This window comes from Corvus brachyrhynchos, unplaced genomic scaffold, assembly GCF_000691975.1.
Source record: "Corvus brachyrhynchos isolate BGI_N302 unplaced genomic scaffold, ASM69197v1 scaffold10, whole genome shotgun sequence".
In the NCBI taxonomy this organism is placed as follows: domain Eukaryota; kingdom Metazoa; phylum Chordata; class Aves; order Passeriformes; family Corvidae; genus Corvus; species Corvus brachyrhynchos.
The window spans coordinates 10,418,647-10,433,563 of NW_008236180.1; the positions used below are offsets into that span (position 1 = coordinate 10,418,647).

The 14,917-nt window shown below is 44.2% G+C and overlaps 1 protein-coding gene across 1 annotated transcript in view; it reads left to right on the forward strand.

Moving 5' to 3' along the window:
* Nucleotides 1-14,591, forward strand: part of KCNB1 (potassium voltage-gated channel subfamily B member 1) — a 109,028-nt gene extending 94,437 nt beyond the window's left edge. Inside the window, exon 2 of the mRNA XM_008635156.2 lies at nt 8,783-14,591. Within this exon, the coding sequence (XP_008633378.1) occupies nt 8,783-10,804 (2,022 nt within the window). The 3' untranslated portion in view covers nt 10,805-14,591. The remainder of the gene's footprint in view (nt 1-8,782) is intronic.
* The last annotated feature ends 326 nt before the right edge of the window (nt 14,592-14,917 follow it).

Genomic DNA, 14,917 nt, shown 5'->3' on the forward strand with positions numbered 1-14,917 from the left:
GATCCTGCAAGTCTGTTTCCCACCACCTGCAGGAGCTTCATAAGTATCTTTTAAAAAAAAGAAGAATGTTAGTATTCAATTTCTTTGCAGGGTACTTGCAATGAATAAACTATTAACAGCTGTAATCACTTGTGAGTCCGAGGTTTTCCCATCAGTGCAAGAGATGCCACCAAAGCTCCTCTTACATCAGGCTGAGAGTGTCCAAGCAAACCCTGGTCAGAGGCTGCACCCCAAGGAGAGCTTATGAGGCAGCAGAAATGTCTCAGCCTAAATTTTATGCCCTTATTCCAGGCATCAGTTAAAAAAACATGCCCTCTGAAACCCAATGGAGAAGCCCCCACGAGCTGCAGCAGGAGCCCAGGGGCAGCAGCAGCCCCAGGGAGATGAAGTCAGCCCTCGGGAACAGCCTGGGGACAGCTGGACACCCAGCTAACAGGACCATGCTGGTATCAGGCACATCAAACGGGCAGAGGGTATTGCCCCTGCCTTTCTGTCTGTAGGGATTTACTGTTCCTGCAGGCTTCCCTGCCTCTTCAAAACGTCATTAGTGTGGCTGATGCTGGTAGATGGATTTGCTACTTTTCCTAACGCATTTCTGGAAGAAATGTTAAACAGGTCATTGTTTTTTTTGCAGACAAAACATCACTTGAGCTCTGTTCTAATTTCCTCTCTATGTGGCAACTCAGGATGGTATCAATGACTCGGTAAATCTCCCTGCAGCAAGACTAATTATGCCTTTTGGTGAGAAAGCAGCAGTAGAACTGGTTTAGTCTTCCAAAAAATTCTACACTATAATATGCAGGACTAATGTGCCTCAGATTTGAAAAGAATTAATATCAATTATTCTCATGCATATTCATGAGAAGAAGACTGGTTTAGCAATCAAGTTAATAGTTTTTGCTTAATTACATTTAGTTGATTTCATGCTATCTTGGCACATTCCTGATTGAATTTAACCATTAAAAAAAAAACCTCCCACAACTACTCCTGCAAACACCAACACTTTGAGCTCAGCATCCCCTATAAATAGTGTCTGAGGCTGAGCAGACTGCTTTGCATGGTGGGAGTCGATCACGAGCATCGTCTGTCCCTCGTGCAGGGTAAAATCCCGTAGGCATCTTGAAGAGCTGTTCCCAAGCGCTCACCAGCGCTGAGGTGGAAGGCAGTCTTTTTTTTGCTTTATTTTTTTTGCTTTTTCTGAGTCCAAACCTCTGTCTGCTTGAATGCAAGACAGATGGTGGGAATGGGAGATGCAGCCGAGAGGGGAGCCCCACTCTAGGGGGGAAGGTTCTGGCTGGGCAGGGGTCTGGAGCCTGGCCCCAGGAACAGCTGCCGTGCGGAGATGCAGAGCAGGTGGGATGTTCTGTGCGTGGGAGAGTCACCGTCCGGGTCTGTGTCTTTAGTTGTCTTACACGGAAGGGCCAGGCTGAGCAATACCACACTGCCATCCCAACCTCTGTGCTCAAGAGTAGAATTTTGCATGGCACAAAGTGTGGGAATGTGTAAGCAAGATGAAGACAGGAGAGTCAGCAAGAGGGTGGGAAAGGGGGTTGATGGTAATGGCACTCTCTGGGGAGATCCCAGCTCAGGCTCGAGGATGGAAGCAAGGTTTGTCTGTGTGGATGTGCAGGGAGGACACGCAGGTGGTTTGGGTCTGCCCAGGGCTGTCAGAGCTGGGTGGGTGTCTCCCAGTAGTGCTGCTTGCTGGGATTGCATCATCCCAGGCACGAGGCAAGGCCAGGAGAAAAATGGGAAACTTCAGCTTCCATGTGCCATTCATTTGTTTTCTTTTTTGATTTCCCCCATGCTAGCAGCAGCAGAAATAGGACAGATGCTTCCCTCTCATCCTCTCCTGAGAACTGTCACTGCACTGATGTCTAAAGGCAGTGTATGTCTTTCAAGTTTGCCTTTTCAGTATTTTCATTCACCTATCATTTTCTTCTCCAGCGCACCATTTGCATCTGGGCTTTGCTCTGAAAGAAGACTGACACCATTTATCATTTAATGGGGTTTGATAGCTCTCTGACAACTAAACATGTTCTTAAGAGTATTAAAGAGTTTACAGCCAGCTATGCCCGAAGGCGACTTTCTGCCCACTATAGCTTAGTCAGCAGCAGTTGTAGCTGCAGCTCTCTGGGTTCCTGTAGGCAAATGAAGCATTGACATAGAATCAGCAGAAGTACTGTATCCTCTTTTAAACTAAATAGACTTTCTTAACAGATAAACTTACTACAGCTATAACTGAAATCAAATAATTAACCGTTATTCAAACTTGGCTTTTCCAGGCAAATGTCAAAATTAAGATCTCTCATGTTTCCAAAGCAAAATATAAGTGGCTTTATCTTGATTTTGTTTCTATTAATGTTATCCTGTGCAGTAGTGCTTGCAGAGGAGTGTAGGAGTTTGCCTTCTTACAGACTGTGCGGGCACCACAGGGAGGTGAGCTGGTGCGTGCAGGGGCCTCTCCAGAGCACAGAGTTCCTGGAGCAGAGGGTTCCCAAGGACTCCGTTGGGGCAGCACCCAGAAGTGACATGTAAAGTGCCAGGTCAGGGAGAAGCAGAGGTTTATGCTCCACAGGAATCAGTGGGACTTAAGGGTTTTGGAGATTCAAGGTCTTACGTTACATCTTAACATCCTTCCACGTAAAAAAAAGCGGATTAAAGGTTCTCTGTACTTCCCTTGCAGCCATATCCCCCACTTTGGCCTCAACTTGCCATGATGCAAGAAGCGTTGCCTTTCATTATGGCCTCACCATATTCTAGAAAAAACATCCTGCAAGCCCAGTGGTCATAATCTTGACATCAGAAGTGACTGTGTTCTGCAAATTCTTTCAGTTTATGAATAAATAGGCATTTTTTAGTGAAGAGATGTTTCCTAAAACAAGCCCCTGTCAATAAATACCACAGACATGTATAGCTGCTGTGAGCAGGAGATGTTATTCCTGTGCAGAATCAAGTGGGGAGGAGATTAAGGAACTCTCCATCTGTTTCTGCACTGTGCAGCACGTGGGGTATCGCTCAAAATACACTGTGCTCTCTGTTTCTCAGAGCCTGGGGAGACAGAGGCTGGCATAGGCGTGGCAGGATGGAGCTGGACAGTCTGACTCGAAGTGTATTGTAGCTTGGGAAAGTAGAGGGGCTGCAGGAAAAAACCCTTAGTAAATGGAGCATATGAATGAAACCTGGTCCTGATGCCAGATTTATTCTGCAGGCCTTGATGGAGCTAAAAAAGCGCATTAGACAAAACCATTATTGAACTTCTTGATTACATAACAATTTCCTCATCGTATTTCCAAGAATATCAAATCTATATTCAAACACCCTCCTACTCTCTCCCACACACCACCCCTTCTCCTTGCTATATCAGCTTCATTACTGAGTATGAAGACAGAAAAAGTATAGGGCATGTTGCCACAAGCAGAGAGATCTCGGATGCTTACCCTGAGATTTTAGAGCCATCTATGGGATTGGGACAGCCAGTTCTCATAAATTTTAATGGCCTTGAAAGTCTCCTGTCTCATGCCTTTATCTCAGTTAGGGTCTTTAGCAGTGTAAAGAAAATAACCAAGCAATAAGTATCACCAAACCTCAATGCTGGGTTAGTCCCTGCTACATAAAATTCACCCCTCTCTGTGCCACTGTGGGGTGAACTCACAAACTGCTGCTGCCAAAGAGAGAGATGAGGAACTTCTGAGCAGGCAGGAGCCCTCTTCCCCCAGGGATGAGCATAGACCTTGCCATCACAAAGGATGAATCTCTGGGGCCAGTCTCACCCAGCAAGCAGGATCAGGCCCTGGGCAGGTGGTTATTTCCTGAAAGGTGCCAGGCAGAGGTGGGCTGCCTAGTTTTGGGGGGGATTTTGGAGGAGGTAGTGATTAAAGGCTGGCAAGCATGGCACATCCATCTTGCCTCAGGAAACAGCAGTTGCACAAACTGGCTACACTTGCTCCCAAAATCAGCTTGCTTGTCTCATTTGCATGTGTAATAACCAGCATGTATGTACAATCATTCTAATCACTTCGAGGCAACTGCTTTAAATTCATCCAAAACCCTGCCCTGCCTATCCTTGGGTTATTAGCTTCCACAAAGGAACCGTAGCAGCAATCCAGAGATTCACTCTACAAAAATCTTTGTGAAACAGCTGATTTAGTGGAGAAGTTTTTTCCTGAAATCCTGCCCATACATACTGAGACTTGTGCCACAAGCCAGGGCCATCATTCGGAGCCCTTCCACTACATTCTGCAAGTAACCTCGTAAAGCACCTGAGGGGATTTTCACACTTTGTGATGTATTGCTACAGGTGAAATGCAAGAGTAAATACAGAAGGAAGGAGGAAGGGGACTGCAGAGCTTCTCTCGTGCAAGCTGTCTGAAAGTTGGTCTGAAAGTTGTGCAGGGAAAAGCCAGTCTTAAACACTGTCAGCTTTACGAGCAGCTGAAGGAGTGTCTGCGCTGCTCTGCTGAGGATGCCTGCCCAGTACGACCTGGTCTGTCAGGGCTCCTGTCTTCAGCTCCCATGGAGCCAACGTGAGAACAGTGGAGAACAGTTGTCATAGCTGTGGCTCCACAATACAGGGACTCCTGCCTGTCTCACAAATGTGTCCTCACGTCACCCATTTTAGCTATTTATGACTCCAGATGTTTTCCTATGCTTCCAAATTTTAGGCTGCAAGCTTCTCCAGTTTTATTTAGGCATTTTATAGGACCTACACAAACATGGGCATCCAAGTCAGAAGCTCTGGATGCTCTTGAAGGGATGCTGGAGGTGCCTTCCCTGATCCCAATAACCAGCCCACATATGCCAGATAGGCCAGCAGCCAGACCTGCAGCTTGCTCTACAAGCGGGAACATGGACATTTCAGCAGCACTCACAAAATCTAATAGGCCTCTGATGCTGAACTTTCCCTTCCCTGTTCCTTCTGCCAGTCCAAGTCTGAGCTCTAGGGACATTTCTGTCCCTGAGCCTGTTCAACCTCAGCTCTTTGATTGCCCATCCAAAGTTCTCAAGAGCACAAGGCCATGTTTCACGCCTTTTAAGGAATCATGGAGATGAGTGCCACAGGAGGAGGCTCTCTCCCATGCTTCCTTCCATTTCATGCAGCTGTGAGAAGCTGGAGAAGCAGCGAGATTTGGGGTCGGTGCTCTGGAACAGGGACTGCAGGTGCTTTTTTCCAGTGACTGGAAAAAGGATTTCCAGTTTTGTAAGAGCTGGAACCTCATGCACTGCAGAGGGATTGTTTCTGCTCAAGTCCAAATTGGTCCCATTGGCTTTTTTTTAAAGAGAAGTGAACCTGGAAGAGTAAAGGGAGGAGGAAAGGAATGGAATGAAAAGGCTGTCTGTGATGCAGAGCTTCCCTAGAGGCCTCCCTGGGAGTGTAAACGTCTTCTCTTCAGCTTTCTGTCTCTCATTACTGACAGTGGAAAATACAAGAGCTGCCAAGCGAGAGGTTCAGTACAGCCAAGATGGGAAACCTTATTAGAGAGACAGATGGTGATTTCTATAATCTGAAATCCCAGACTGTAAATACTTTGGGACAGAGCCCTGTGCAACTGAACAGTGCTAATGCCTGACAGCAGCAGCTGGATCCAGTTTTCTGTGCACAACTGCTCCTTGGGTGGCTTTTAGTGGATGGTGGACGCTACCAGGACAAGGTATCTCTTACAGAAGGAGAAGGATCTTCTAAACCCAGCTGGAGACATTCCATCTCAGTTTTATGTACTTTCCAGTTAAAAAGTGCCTTGAATACCTGAGGACAAACAACTCACATTTAGAAGTTTTTCTTAGCCTGAGAAGATTCCCAAAGATATGGTTGCAGTAGACGAGTAAGGGGGAAAATCTGTATCTTGGGAACACAAGTGACATCTTGCTGCAACTTGTGGGAGAAATGATAAATGTCTGTCTCTGTTTATTGCTTAGCTTCATGGCTAAATCTCCTAAACCAAAATCAAATCTTACCCTTAGATCTCCCAGTTTATTTATTTATATTCATCTGGCGTTGCCTTGATCTTCAAAGCAGGAAGGTATATCAAAGGAAACAGAAGGTTTGACACCAATTACTGCTGCTGGATGCCATTCACTGAATAAAGATGGAGTGTTAATATTCACACTGAAAGTGAAGGAGATAAAACCCAACAGGTACATACATCTAAGCCTACAAATAAGCCCTTCTGTGTATAGTGGGCAGAGATAAAGCCAAGCAAAACTAATTGAAATTACCATTGCAAACATCACAAACACCTTCAGAAATGGTGGGTTGTAAGCAAAGAAATGACAGCAAAACCACCAAAAGAGCCTTCTAGGAAAGCAAATCAGGCTCTCTGCTTCTCAGGGGTAGTGCCTGGTCTCCCGGAGATGGTCTTTTGAAACAAGCTACCACGCAGAAGTAATTAACATCCAAATTTCCCCACACTTCACCATGAGGCACTTGACTTATATTTTATTCTCTTGAGTTTGAAGATTCAAGCCTTCTCCCTGTGTCCCTCTCTGCTCCTCTTCATCCCATGGTTCTTCCTACAGTTTTGCATCGCTCAGGTTTTTCCCAGAGCTTCTTTGGCTCATTGACCTGAGGAGCCTCTCAATGAGGCAAACCCCCATTGCACAAGTTCTTACGGGATTGTTTGTATTTCAGCAGCAAACTTAGGGAAGAAGATAGCAAGGAGGCAGAAGGTTCATGGGAGGGTGCACGGCAGAGCAAATAACAAACCTTTTACTCAGCCTGTTTAAAAAGGAAAAGGAGTCTTCACAGCATTTTTCCTTGGAACAACAATTTAGTAACTGCAAGTGAGGCTATTCTAAAATTCCTGTGCTAGAGCATTGCATAGGAGGCTAATTACACCAAGCACCACTTCCACTTAATCCAATTTACACAATGAAAACAGTGTTTGGTGGAGTTCATTTCTGTTTCTAGTAAAATCTCATTCTTCAGATTAAATTACTAGTTCTGCAGTGTCATGTGCAAATCACACTTACACAGTGCATTTTAGTGAGTTAAAAGGTAAACATATATATATGTATGTTTTATATATGTATATGTTATAAAATTGATTTGGAAGGGATTTTCTTAACAGCAAGTGGATTTTAAAACACTTGTTGAAATCAGACTTTGAAAAATTGAAACTCCTGCCTTACATTTGGGGAGGTTTAAGGTATATGGGCTTTTCTCCTAAAACCATAGCCTAAGTTTACTATATGAACTTAATTCAAGCGAAGCTTCCAGCCTTGCCTTTCAGCTATGGAGGTGAGGTCCTTCTTGAGAAGACCACAGTGTTGGACTTGCATGTTTCTCCTACAAGAGTTGTTCCACTGCATCAACTCTCTGTTTGGGGATAAATGTTCAGAAGTCTGGTATTTCCTGACTGTTGGGATGTCAGTGCTGCATTTGGCTGAAAATAAATCCATCAAGAATTTCTTTCTCCAGTGCCTCAGGTGGTAACTGGATATTCTGGTGGTGTAAAGCTGGCTGAGAAAGGTCACTGTGAGGAAACCTAAATTCTAATTATATTGTCAAGGAAGGAGTGCATCAGATTTGCAATTTGGGATGCAGAACTTTTGTCACACATTTTATAATTCATTGCATAATGTTGTGTATCTGGTCGTCAGGCACATACATTGCAATCACTTTCAGGCTGCTTTTCTATCAAGCAGGAGAAAAGTGAATGTGAGAGACCAGCTTACACTGAAGTGAAGACTAAATGTTAGTCACGTGTGTGTGTGTGTTTTGAAATCATTATTGTATTTTGGCAGTTACCTAAGAAACTAGATATAATCCCACCAATTAATAAACTAGAAAAATAATTCACTAGTAGAAAAAAATAGTGTTCAAATTTTTGGTCAGCTCCAAAACCTCCCTACAATGGCTTTACAAGGAGATGTAATTAGGGAAAACTGGAACATACAGCATTAATGTCTATATAAAAAAGGCACAAAATGCCTATGCCATTGGAAAGCTGCAAACACTAATGCAGCACTGCACACTGCAGAGTTGGTTGCCCAGACTCTGATCAGATTTACTTGGGGTTTAGAGAGGCTGCTCACTGCAGAGCACTGTTTCCTCCTCTCATTGCACTCTTCAGCTGGTTTCTGACAATGTGTGAGGTCTCCAGTGGCTGGGCCTGCCCTGCCTTGGCTGTCTCAGTGTTGTCCAATTTGGTTTGCTCAGACGCTTGCTCTCTCCTCCCGAAAACTCAAAACGGCTTAGAAAGCTTGGTGAAGTTTTCATGTTTTTCACAACCATCAAGTTTCAAATTAGAGTTGAGTCACTGAACAAGAGTGAATTATTTGTATGCTTATGTAGTAGAATTGTACACACATCTCTGTAATTAGCCATCAGCACCCCAAACTACAGCAGTAACCATTCATTAAATGGAGAACATCGCTATGATCGAATCATGTATTCACAATTGCATTCCTTCATGCTTAAATTTCAGAGCCTGTTGTCCAGATGGGCCTTGTTGGGTACCTAATTAGTAGTTAATCAAAAGCTCCTGCTGTGAACTGCTTCACAGCCCTCCTGGCATCCTAGCTGTTCTTATGTGTTCCTTGACTACAGGGAGATGAAAGCACAGGAGTTGAAGTAGATGCTTTATCTCCTTTAGGCATCTCCCATAACTAAAGCAGCTTCCAAAATAAACTCAGCTCAGGATGCATTGATTATCCAACTTCTGCGTACTGAGCAAAATGGGTCTTGCAACGTGTGAGTGAAAATACAGCCATGTGTTAACAGCAGCGAAAGACAGTGTAGTGTATTCCGAGATTAACTCACTGTTTTCTCTTTCCTTTCCAGATTTTGGCAATCATTTCCATCATGTTTATTGTACTATCTACAATTGCCTTGTCCCTTAATACGCTTCCTGAACTACAAGGCGTGGATGAATTTGGGCAGACCACAGATAACCCCCAGCTCGCCCATGTGGAAGCGGTGTGCATTGCGTGGTTTACAATGGAATACCTCCTGCGGTTCCTCTCCTCGCCTAAGAAATGGAAGTTTTTCAAAGGCCCACTGAATGCTATAGATTTGCTGGCTATCTTACCCTACTATGTTACTATCTTCCTCACAGAATCCAATAAAAGTGTACTTCAGTTCCAAAATGTACGAAGAGTGGTCCAAATATTTCGGATTATGAGGATACTCCGGATTCTAAAGCTCGCCCGGCACTCAACGGGTTTACAGTCCTTGGGATTTACATTGAGGAGGAGTTACAATGAACTTGGATTACTCATCTTGTTTTTGGCTATGGGCATTATGATCTTCTCCAGTTTAGTGTTTTTTGCAGAAAAAGATGAGGATGATACAAAATTCAAGAGCATCCCAGCTTCTTTCTGGTGGGCAACAATCACCATGACAACAGTAGGCTATGGAGACATTTACCCCAAAACTCTTTTGGGTAAAATAGTAGGAGGACTGTGCTGCATTGCTGGTGTGCTGGTGATAGCTCTTCCCATCCCAATTATTGTCAATAACTTTTCCGAGTTTTACAAAGAGCAGAAGAGGCAGGAGAAAGCCATTAAGCGCAGGGAAGCTCTTGAAAGAGCAAAAAGGAATGGCAGTATTGTTTCCATGAACATGAAGGATGCGTTTGCCCGTAGCATAGAACTGATGGACATTGTGGTTGAAAAGAATGGAGAAAGCATAGCCAAAAAGGATAAAGTTCAGGACAATCATTTATCTCCAAGCAAATGGAAATGGACCAAGAGAACACTCTCTGAAACTAGTTCTAGTAAATCTTTTGAAACTAAGGAACAAGGGTCCCCAGAAAAAGCCAGGTCATCTTCAAGTCCCCAGCACCTGAATGTCCAACAGCTTGAGGACATGTACAACAAAATGGCAAAGACTCAGTCCCAGCCAAACCTTAACACTAAAGAGTCAAGTCAATCGGGAAAGCAAAAGGAAGAGCTGGAAATGGAAACCCTTCCTGGCCCTATGGTGCCCCTGCTGGCAACTCGCACTGATGGGATCATTGACATGAGGAGCATGTCCAGCATTGACAGCTTCATAAGCTGCGCCGCCGAGTTCCCTGACTCCGGGCGGTTCTCGCACAGCCCGCTCACTGCCCTGCCCTGCAAGGGCGGCATTAACGTCATTCAGGAGCAGAGCAGGCCAGAGGGGAGCAGTGCCAGGTACGTGGAAATGAACCCAAGCTCCGAAAGCAGCCACCGTTCTGCTTTTTTCATTGAAAGTCCCAAAAGCTCCATAAAGGCCAGTAACCCTTTAAAACTAAGATCTCTGAAAGTTAACTTCATGGAAGAGGACACCAGCACATTAGTACCAGCATCAAATGTACTGAGAACATATCCAGACCCTCTCAAGAGCCAGGGAGCTGCTGCTGCTGCCACAGATAGTTCCTTATTCTCTGACAGGTCTCTCATGAGCCCAGAAACCTCGATCTACACAACTGCGAGTGCAAGAACCCCCCCAAAGTCACCGGAGCCGCAGGCAGCCATAGCTTTCAACTTCCATGATGCTGGTATACACAAATATATAGATGCTGACACTGATGATGAAGGTCAGCTGATGTATGATTCAAGTCCACCTGGAAATGTGAGTCCCAAGTACAATGTTGCAAACAGTGGCTATCTAAAGCAAAAGGACCATGTTTATAGAACAGAGAAGAACCATCTAGAAGCTGCTGCTTTACCCACCTCCCCTAAGCTGATAGGGCAGAACTGCATTTACTCTATGGAAGGTATCACTGGAAGAACCCACGGCAATCAGGAGACTGTCAGACTAGAAAATCACATTTCCCCAGAAGTCCATGTATTACCAGGCAGTGGAGGACATGCTAACACACATGATCAAAGCATCTGAGGTGGGGTCTGAAAGAATTTACTGAGAGTTTAAAGGAATATCTTCACAGTCAACACAAACAAAAGAGCTTCTGCATGGCATGAACTTGGCTGAAACAAGCCACCTGTTTCTAAAAGTCTGGGGGAGGTCCAGTGTGGGTTTGTGAAAATGTCCTTCTCTGAAACAACTCTAAAGACATTGCCCACATCAGTCAAAAAAATGATTGCAAATCATGATCACACATTGATCTCCTTTCATGTTGTCCAGTGAAGCCAATGTGACCAAATACCCATCCATTCCCCTTGAACGCTAGAGCTCCTTTTGGAAATATTAACATCTGATTTGCATTAGTTCCATAAAGGATGCCAAGGCAGCCAGATTTGAACTCTGGAATAAATTGCTGGGGTTGGTATAAAGCTTTCAAAAACACAATGCTCACTGCTTCAGGGCAGCTGTTCCCCATCTACAGCTTTTTCTGATGGATATTATGTCTAAAGGTAACAGGGAACACTTGCATTATTGGAAAATCCAAGTGAAAAGCATTTGAAACAAATAATGGTCTAGAGAAACCAATTTTTAAAATGCTCTTTGTGTGTTTAACAATCTGATATCCTGTAGGACCTGACGTTTTCTTTTGAAATATCAGCAGGGTGAGTTGCACCACTTGTATCTAATTCCAAACACGCCCTAAGACATAGTGAGACTTGCACTTACCCTCTGCTAAAAGCCGGTACCTGCCCCAGGGCCAGCGCGTGGCCCTTGGTGGCCCACGGCCCACGCTGGGAAGGTGTGGAGGAGCCGTGCAGAAGCAGGACTCTCCGAGGCATCGCAGCCAGAGCCCCTCCCGGTGCCGGGGCGCACAGGGCTGGAAGGAGAGCGCGGCTCTCGCCCGGCCCGTGCCGGGGCTCCGGCGCTGCCCTGGGCTCCCCTCCCGCCCGGCTCCAGGCGCAGCCCAGGCTCGCCCGTGGCGCACGAGAGGAGCAGCTGGTGCGAAGCTTTTTGCGCCCAAGCAGCGCAGTGAAAGATATGCAAGTGTTACATAAATATGCAAAAAGAGGGATTCGTTAGTGACCCGTCCCAGGCCTGGCTGTGCTCCCTCTCGCCAGGAGGTCGGGCAGGAGAGGCTCCTGCAGGGCCGTGGCACGAAGCAGCTGCGAGAGGCAGGAGAATCAGGCCTGACATTTTAATAGCATCCAGTCATTTTTAAATGAAACAAAAAAAAGAGGAGAAAAAAAAAAAGATCTGACCATTTTAAGTGAACAGAACTAGCAGCCACCAGCCTAGGTTTTTAAAATATTATTGTTTCAATAAAGTTATGTCAAATTGTGTAGGAAATAATTTGTCTTTGGTTTTTAATCTCGGGGGGGAAAAGCACTTTACGTTGACTTTTTGTTGTCGTTGTTGCAATGCTGGAGTAGGATAGCAGAGTGTAACAATCAAGCACTTTAACCAAGCACTACTTTAATTTGTGCCTCTTGTTGTGACTGTGATTTGTTACACACTTGTAGCAAGTCACAACTTGTCCTGTGATAACTGTGATGGTAACCTTTTATGTTGTTCTCTGTTTCTACTGTAAAACTCAGTTGTAAATAACTCTGTCAATGAGCGTTTCCTGACCTGTCCCTGAGTTCCTGCCGGGGTGTGTAGCAATCTGCAGGCAGCGGGTCCGGGGATAAGCTGAGACACGGGACGTGGGAGCAGAGGGGCACACGTGGGAGGAAGACCCCCCCGAAGCCACTCGAGTCCACTGCATTTTGTTCCTTCCTATTGTAAACAACAAGTGTTGGTTAGTCCTGAATGTAGCCGTGTGTCCGTCCCGGCCGTGCAGCACTGTCTGTAACCCGTAATAGTGAATGCAGCATGTACGGACAAAAGCAATAAGCACATATCTGTTTTAGGAGCTGACATGGGTTGTGAGGATGGCTTTGCCAGGTGTCTCCTTGGCACAGAGCTGTGCCCACGGTGCAGTGACTCTGCTCTGCTCAGCCCCGGTGGCCCAGCAGGGCGAGGCCCGGGAGGGACCTGAGCCAGCAGCTCAGGAAGGAGCCGAAGGGCAGCGAGAGCCCTGGTGCCAAGCAAAGAGAGACGCGGAAGGTGCCCAGAGCACCGCGTGTGCAGGCGAAACTCCCCAGGGTATTTACGAAGGGCCAGTTCCTGAGGTTTGTTCGCTTTTACTCCGCCTTCCTTCAGCCGAAACCGCCGCTCCTCCGAGTGGGCTCTTTGCCTGGTGAAGGACTTTAGGATTTGGCCATAGTAAATACAAGTGTACTTAGAGGAACTGACGTATTGCTGAGATACTAGTTAAGATTGAGTCGTCACAAAAAAGTAAAGTAACTTTCCAGCAGATAAGCTTTAAAAACTGATTTATTCTGTGGATTTCTGAGGCCACAGAGCAGCAACGAGAAATCTTAAAGAGAACAGTTTTAATATAATCTCTATGTTTCAGTGATCAGTCATGTCTGCCATCAGCACAAATGTAAAAAGAAGAAAAATCAGGGAATTTTTTAAAATAAAGTAATAGTGATTTCCAAGTTAAATATTTTTAGAGCTGATGCTTTCATGTGGAAAAAAAAGTCATATTTTACATGTCACGAAAGTGAACGTATTTAAATATAGCCATATAGTGTAGTATTTACCACACTCTCATCCAAATTGATGTATTTGGTTTATAGATGGCACTGACAAAAATGTATAAATCAACAGTTCTATCATTTTTTATCTGATAGTCAACTGGTGCAACTCTCCTTGTAACCAAAGGCCCTCTGTCTGCCTTGCGTGATCGCTCATGACACACACCTTATGTCATCTATTTAGTCCTACCTTTAAAGTAGCATTTTACTGAGTCACTTTTGAAAGCCAAATTCAAAAGTATCATTAAAAAATCTACCTTTTAAGCCTGAATAGCCAAAGTCCTATAGATTTCTTATAGAAAGCAAATAATTTAAAATTAAGCATATAATATGCTTGAAGAGCATTTCTTTCTTATTTGTGTACGAAGATGTAGCTCTCATTTTGTGCCCAATTAAAAAGGAAGTATGTTGAATTTATTTTAGTGAAATAAAGTCTGAATACAAAGTATGTATCTATATATGTGTGTGTGTGCATAATACACATATATATAATGTAAGCACTGGGAAATCTACTCTAACCTAAAGCTATGGTAGACTAAGTCTGTACTCACTGCAAAGGAAAAGCAGTGCTTTGAAAACATAATGCTCACCAAATCCTATAGATCCGAGAAGGACAATTTAATTTTTGTTTGTTTAATACATGTTTCCCAAAGTTCATAGCAGTTGGGGAAAACAGGGAATATCTCTTGCATCGAGCTAAAGCGTGTGGTTTAATCACTGATATTGGGCATTCAGGTCTGCAAATTTACTGAGCACCAAGTATCGAGCAAGCTGACAGAGCCTCACCTGCTGCTGCAGAAGGCATCATACCTGAAAGAACTCTCTCTGGACGTGTGATGTCTGCACTTGCTTGTATCTTATGCCATCAACATCATTTTTAATACATACCTATAAATATATATATAGAACATATATATATATATATGTGAAAGGAGAGGGTGCAGTTTTCTTAACCAGGAGGCAAAGATTCTTTGAGTTTTAGCCTTGAACAGAGGAACAAAGCAGTGACTTTGCAGTAGATTTCTCAGTGCCTTTTCTTAAAAACATCACCTAAGCACACTTACGGAAAAAAAACCCAACCCAAAACAAGAGTCTCCTGTGAAATCCACATTTTTCGGAGATGTTTGAGAGTCAAAAAAAGGTAGAAGAAAGGAAAAAAAAAAAACCAAGAGAGAGGAAAATAAATCCATGGAACGCACATTCCCTTCCTGAACATGCCGTGTGTCAAATGCTGGGGAGTATCTGCCTGTGCGAGTCATGAGAAACACATCTGAGGCGGTCAGGTTGTTTGGCAACTGTGGCTGTGATAAACTGTAGCCTTTTCTTCCCTTGCAGCTAATAAGATACACATTTCTAAGGAAAACAGTATTCTTCTTCTGTAAAATTGTAATGTATTGTTAATATTTGTACCTATTGTATATTTATGTCTTGACAGAATTATGACCAGTACAGTTTATAGTAAATAACAAGGTTATGTAAAATTCATTGCAAAGACAAGGTTTCT